Below are 7,114 nucleotides of genomic sequence, written 5' to 3'. Positions count from 1 at the left end.
AATAAAATTGACTTAAAAAAAAATACTAGGTGAAATATTGAATGAAAACATGAATTATTTAGGAATTTGGAGGAGAAATGATGAGAATTCAAACTTCATACTAATTAGAAGAATGAGAAATAAAAAGTTTAAAAAATTAGAAGAATGATGAGAAAATTAAATTTGATGTTTTATAATAAATTCTAAATTTTCAACTCCTTAAAATACTTCTAAAACTAATCATCATGTAGTTATTGTTGAAAGTAAAATAGTTATTATCCTGTTACATTTTAACCAATTTTATGTTTTTTAAATTAAAAAAAAAAAGTTAAAATGTAATTTTTCAGACATCAAATGACCATTAATATGCGCTTTACCTGAACTGACCCTCAATAGTCAATATTTGAATTTTTATATTTTTAAATATACAGTTTGAATTGGATTAAATCATTCAACTAATCTAGTCCGATTCAAAATATAAAGGAAGAGGAGCGTCAACCATTCAAACAAACAAAACCGACGTTAAAAGAATACGAAATAATTTCAAAAACACATCATACTTTGTTTGCATACTAACATTTGGAATGAGATTTGTGTAGTTCAAATAAAACCTCCATGAATCATTTCAAATCCACACTTAACAGATCACTTAAATAAGATCTCTACATTTATGAATCTTGTATTTTAATTAAACATGTACTTTCATCAATTTTTGAATAAAAAGTAATTTGTTAAGGTACATTTTCAAATGAGAGAGAGAGACAGGGAGCTGCACAGAATTACACGTTCCCTATTTGCACTGTATAATATTAGTTTCTACAAGAGCTTTGTCAAACAGAAATCACTGACAAAGTGGTGGTCAGAGAATGTAAATAATGTTGCTAATCATATAACAATTATCAATTAAACACATGATTATTGATTCCTCACTCTACATCTTCATCATCAGAACTTGCATATGCTAAGCCCAGCAAACTTTTAACAGTATTTTCCTGCCCGGTATCATTTTTAACTGCATTCTCCTCTTTAATCTCATCTGTTTTACCTGATTTTAACAAAGAGCACTCTTTCTCCTCCTGATCAGACTTGGCAGATTTTGCTGAAGAATGATCACATGAAGTTCGTGTAGAATGATTTCCATAAGAATGGTTTGAAACCTTTGGCCGTTTCGGCTTAACTTCCACCACCTTCTTCAGCAGGTCTTGCTGCCTACAATCCAGATAATGCATAGAGATCAAGACCAAAAAGTAGCTGAACCTGAACATGCTAGAGTGAATACACTATGAAATACCTAATCCCACTTTTTGGCTTTGGCTCAACACGTAGCGGCAAGGGAACTGAGGCAAGTGAAGAATCTGCCAAACTTGCTGCTTTGTGCTCATTGGTTAAGGACACAATAAAAAGAGGCTACCAGTCACTAGCCTATAGAAAAGCCAACATATCTTTTCAATAAATGATCTGGACTATACAAAGATTGAGTATAGTTTAAACCAGAAGTTAATTCCACAAAATATACAAACCCAAGTCCTTCATGCATGAACCAATATGAGTTTATATTAATGAGCCAAATCTAGACAATGACTCAAAACACTGCTGCACTTCATTTTCCTGCATAATCCCATCCACTTCATCCATCCAAAAGCCGCGGGGGGTGGGGAGGTGTGGTGGGGGTGAGGGGAGAGAGAGAGAAAGAGAAGGCAAAAAGGAGAAAGGGGGGTGGGAAGGAGGTTGTTGGTTGTTTTTAGCTCTAATAAATACTTCAGACAACTCCCACAGCTTGATGTCAATTGTATGGGGACATATCCAAAATGGCATATATTATCTAATGACAACAAGGCTGAAGTATTAGATGAAAAAATATGTATGTAATGAGAACAACTAAGGGAAAAGAATCCTTGATTTTTTATCACAACTTCTTAATCAGAAGAAATTGTAATGATAAAATAACTAAAAAAGTAAGGGCCAATTTATACCTCTATTAGAACCAGTAAATGGACCCAATTTGGATTCTATGAAAAGCAAAATACACTACTCTCAAATGTCATGCAGAGGAAACCAATGCTACAACCTTCATGAATTCCCTAATAAACATTCTATCAACAGCAACATGCAAGGAAATATGTGATGATATAAACTGATTTGAAAGCAAAGTGGCTGATTTCCTGGTGTTCAGCAACAAGATTCAAAATTTGCTTACCAGCATGGCATATACACACGATATTGACCACAACAAACCAAACCAGCATCAGCTTGATATTTATCAGACTGATTCCTAAATAAACAAGAAAGGATATTTTAAATGCAGCAAACGCCCGTTTCTCAGTCCGACGAAGAAGGCGTTCTGCATCCTCTTCGGCTTCCATCTGCTCCTTGAGATAAAGCAAGTCATCGCTGTCCAAGGCTGAATAAACAAAATTCAAGACATTATAGATAAAAACAAGAAATGAGAAACATGAGCATGTGTCCATGCAGTCACACACACACACACACACACACATAGAGAGAAGGTAGTACCGCCTCGCCCATGAAGGTAGCCTCCACGTTCTCCAGCAACCTCTTGCATCTGTTAGCATCAACCACCCAACAGGAAAAGCCAAGATCCCTGCCAGGGCACGTTATCAGAGAACTCCAAAGATTTCTTTTAACAATATAATTGAAGCAAACATTGAAGAATGGTAGATTTGACTTGCACAACATTACTACTGACAATATTAAAGATGACATCTGCCCACTGATAATACACAACAATGAAAGTGACATGCACAAGCACAATTCTCTAACTCATCACAGCCCCAACATTATTGAGATCAGGACTGTGCATTCTACATTCCAGGCCATGACAGTTCACATTTGGATATCCAAAATCAGGCATCTTATTCCTGTTTGTTGCAATCAATATACATTTGTGTGTCTATATATATATATATATAGAGAGAGAGAGAGAGAGAGAGAGAGAGAGAGAGAGGGAGATAAGTTGGAACAAGAGGATAGCTGATCCTACCTTTCCCCAGTGATGGGCTCAAAAAAGCAAAGAATACACAGAGAGGAGCTTCCGTGTTTTCTAGAGAAAACATCATAAACTTGTTTTCTACAAGTAGTCATAACTTAGTTAAGTAGAAAATTAGTTCAGTTTCCTATTTTGGATAATTTGTAAATTTGAACACAATATTCTATTTTTCAGTTTTTTTGGAAAATTTTTCCAGAAAACTGCTTTAATTTTCTACTAGTGAACACACCCCATATTTTTCTACTAAATTTTCTACTGTGCGTTCTTCTTAAAATCTTCCTCTTAGGGAATTTATGATTTATTAATACCCAAACAATTTTCATTTTATAGGGAATTTTCTTGTTTACGAACTTATTTGCCTTCAGCTTAGCAAGTACGAGGAATTTTTCTTATCTAGGAGATGGTCCTCATAAAACAATCAAAAGTAGTCACATAAATAAATATTTATGGAACCTAGTTACTTTCTTAGGCTATGACTACTGAAATATTAGATGGATATAGTTATACACTTAAAATCTATTGATGCCATAAAAGAAAAATTACTCAATTATTTAAAAAAAAAAAATTCAATCAAATTTTCTTGTATCTTTTTTTTATCCTAAATTAAGACTTAGTGGTTTATGTGATTATTTGATAAAAATATTATGGAAGCTTGAAAATAAAAATATTCTTAAAATTTCTCAAGGGGTAAGATAACTACTTCTTGATATATACAAAACCAATAGTGCAGCTTGTTCAGCCATAAACCCCATTCTTCTTCCCATTTTAATTGAAGTTCAACCATTCATGCAAGGCCAGCACGAGTAACAAATATTGATGCAACAGCATAAAAAAAATCAAGATGTCTATGTAATCTACCTAAAATTGATCTATATCTTCTGAATTTGGTGATAGATTTTATTTGATTTTTCTCATCCTTCAATGGTAGAAAAAAAAATGAATTTCAATTTCCAATTTTAAGCACGAATGCAAAGGAAGTACTTCCAATGCTGATTTCAATATTCACAATTGAACAAGCTGTTTAGTGCAGACGAGAAAGTTACTAGACAATACCAGATCCAGTTTGAACCCAAAATTATTAGAAACACAAGCATGCATTAAGAATTGGACCAAGGCTACACATAAGCAATAAGAAAATACAATCGAGTCTACCAATTATAACTTCATACGTCAAGACACAATGGGAATAAATGAGGAATAAGGTAATTTCGGGATTGTTATAAAGATGAAAACTGCGAGAATTTTAATTCTATGATGCACAGGCAGCTAGGCATCTTAATAAATGACTAAAATCAAGCCTAAGTAATTTTTATTTATTTTTTTTGCTTTCATTTGCAAATACATATTTTTTTGCATCTTTGTAATTAAAACATATATGTACAAGATAATAATAATAATAATAATATATACTTCAATTTTTTTTCCATTCAATTACAAATAACAGTAATTTTTTTGTTATCTTTGTATATAAGAAACGCACAATGAATTTTATGTAAAAATGCACAATTTATTTTTTCTTAAAAAAATAATTTTGGCTAGTTCAGAGCTAGAACAAGCTAAGACTACTCCACAGCCTAGTCTAGAACCAAATCAGAATCACTGGGAGCAAAACCGTTGGGAACTAGTGCCCTACGGTCCAATTCAAGGCCATTGGTTGGATTATCAGACCAAAACCGGCCATTAGGCAAGGCTATCCATATAGATTTGAATCACTTTATATATATATATATATATATATATATATATATATATATATAATCATATAAAATTTATTTAATAATAATAAAAAAAAAATATAATCTGCACAAAGCACAAGAGCATAACTCAACTCAACTAAACTAAACTAAACCTTTATTCCAAAAATTTGGGGTCGGCTATATGGATTCTCTTAAACATATTGAATTCCACATAATTGAAATGAATGAATTATGGGTTCCAAACAAAAAGCTATGGGAGACTAAATTGATTCCACAGAAGTTCAAAACTTAAGAAGATTTAAAGAATTTCTTGGTAACCAATAGATGACATAATTCTCAGATAATGTGCTTTAAGGTTTAAGGACAAGATTTATGAAAATATGCTTTTATGTTGAAACCAATCAACAAAACTTGGTTGAAAAGAAATAACAAAACCAAGCTTACTGTACACTGTCCACAGTAACATGACCTCTTTTAGCTTAACACATTTCAAAGCAACATCAAAAGCAAAATTTTCATATCTAAATTGTGTGCAAACATGCTTCAAAATTTTACGAAACCATTGAAGATTCTAAACCTTACACATATACTTCTACAAGATTCACAATCACAGCCAACATTTCATCAACTCAACAATTTTAAAAGCAGCTCCAATGTTTTTCTCTGTTCCTTCAAAATTAAAACAATAACATTTGCCAACTCAAATTTTTACAAACCTCAACTTTACTAGCATAAACCACCTACCAAAGGATAACCACACTCCCCAAAAATTTGGCATCTAGAAGCATGAACAACTATCCATCCCACCTCAACTCCCCCAATCATCGACCCTCAAAAGGTCATTTAAATTTTATTTAAGAAAAAAATTGGGTTTTCATAAGCAAGCATGTCTTTACTTAGAGCACACCCAAGCAAATGTGTTTTTGCTTGACAGATATGACTTGCTCAAGTTTAAAAAAACTAGCAACAAGCTATTAGAGTGGCTGACTAAGTTTAGTCATGGTGACAGAAGCAGGTTTCTTATTACCTAAATTGTAGCAATCTTGATATTCTGGCAACAATTACAAATAGCATAGCTAGAACCGGACAAGTGACATGATATTACTTGCAAGAAATTTGTCATAAACCACATACAGGGAAAGAGAGGATCAGGAGAGGCGACGCGCTAACCTTGGCAACCATGCGCTGGAAAGTGATGTCTTCATCATCAATTTTATCCTTCCCTTTTCCCCATTTCTTATCTGCAAATTCATTCAGTACATTTTATTTGCTTTCATCAAACATTAAACATGAAGAAAGATACATATAGCGCAAAGAAAAGGATGGAGGAAAAACAAAATCAAAATAAAAGAACTCATATAGGATCACCTTTAGGATCTGAAAGATTGGTGTACTCCCGAACTTCTCTCCCTGCCATTGCTATTTAATGTTCAACCAACAAATGGAAATAAGTAATCATAAAAGTTTAATTTTTTTTAACATATAAAATAAATGAATTATAGCTCATCAATTCAAAAAAAAAAAAGTTTTTCCCAAACGGGGAATTTAGACTTTTTGGGGATTCATGAATTCAGCCCAGGCGTATGATCAAATAACAAAACCTTCAACTCAACTCAACAACTTGTATTCCCCGACACAGAGAAACAAATGAAACCAGAACTATTTCTTCCATTCAAATTTTCAGCCAAATCAAAGAGAAAAAAAAAGTCTCAAATACTCAAAAATCCATCATCAAACACATCAATAAGAGAAAAAAATGCATTAAAAAGGCAAATTAATTAAAAAAAAAAAAGGTAGAGATTAGAAGATAACTGAATTGATTTTGTAATGTATGTTAGATTTGTGGAATTGGTGTGACAGAAAAGCCGAGGAGTAGACCGCTGTTAATGCGAAGAGGATTGTAGAATAGGGAGGAAGCGGCTTTGTCGGTTTTGTTTAGTGGCAGATCAGAAAGAACCATAGATAAAGTAAGACTTAGGGTTAAGTTTATATGGAATAGCGTCAACGGTTGAGATGCATGAGTTAATAAGGAATGAATGGTTGACATTGAAAACATTTTGAGAAAGTTCTAGATCAAGAAAAGAACTTTAAAATTAATCGACCGAAATAATTCTTAAAATGGGTAATAGTTGTGATCTAGCGATTGAAAATTTTAAGGATAGCATTATTATTTGTTCCCGCTTTTTTTAAATAAAATTAATATATTTTCAAAATTATATTATTTATTTTTTATATTTTATTTTCATTAATTCAAAAGTTCTCCGGAAAAAATCATTAGTTTTCTATCAATTTTTTTAATAGATTTTAATGAAAGTTAAATTATTATTTAATTTATTTATTTTAATAAAATTAATTTATTTATTTATTATTTTAAAAAATAATATTATTTAATTTTTTATTTTAATAAAAATAATTAATTATTTCTTATATT

At 31.9% G+C, this 7,114-nt stretch overlaps 1 protein-coding gene across 3 annotated transcripts; it reads right to left on the bottom strand.

The window, feature by feature from the left end:
• Positions 1-749: 749 nt before the first annotated feature.
• Positions 750-6,675, bottom strand: LOC110648339 (uncharacterized). Of its 3 annotated transcripts, none has more exons than XM_021802549.2 (7): positions 6,496-6,675; positions 6,052-6,102; positions 5,854-5,924; positions 2,494-2,542; positions 2,274-2,380; positions 1,271-1,353; positions 750-1,188 (listed from the first exon to the last, which is right to left on the bottom strand). In XM_021802549.2, exons 2-7 carry the CDS (start codon positions 6,098-6,100, stop codon positions 906-908), a joined length of 642 nt encoding a protein of 213 aa, XP_021658241.2. In that variant the 5' UTR covers positions 6,101-6,102; positions 6,496-6,675; the 3' UTR covers positions 750-905. The 3 variants fall into 3 exon arrangements, with proteins under 3 accessions (XP_021658241.2, XP_021658243.2, XP_057992058.1); XM_021802551.2 differs by having other exon boundaries at positions 2,273-2,380; positions 2,494-2,581; positions 6,496-6,674; XM_058136075.1 differs by having other exon boundaries at positions 2,276-2,380; positions 2,494-2,581; positions 6,496-6,674.
• Between the last annotated feature and the right edge of the window lie 439 nt (positions 6,676-7,114).

This window comes from Hevea brasiliensis, chromosome 15 (genome assembly GCF_030052815.1).
Source record: "Hevea brasiliensis isolate MT/VB/25A 57/8 chromosome 15, ASM3005281v1, whole genome shotgun sequence".
In the NCBI taxonomy this organism is placed as follows: domain Eukaryota; kingdom Viridiplantae; phylum Streptophyta; class Magnoliopsida; order Malpighiales; family Euphorbiaceae; genus Hevea; species Hevea brasiliensis.
Note: the sequence above shows the minus strand (reverse complement) of the source record. Positions and strands in the feature narration are given on the sequence as shown.

Bases quoted from the DNA above. Each gene is read 5' to 3' on its own strand.
- LOC110648339 (XM_021802549.2), bottom strand. From the start codon at position 6,100: ATGGCAGGGAGAGAAGTTCGGGAGTACACCAATCTTTCAGATCCTAAA. The intron at 1,354-2,273 runs ATATCCTTTCTT...ACCAATGAGCAC, and splicing joins GGGCGTTTGCTGCATTTAAA to AAAGCAGCAAGTTTGGCAGA. The intron at 1,189-1,270 runs GTATTTCATAGT...TCTGGATTGTAG, and splicing joins AAGCCAAAAAGTGGGATTAG to GCAGCAAGACCTGCTGAAGA.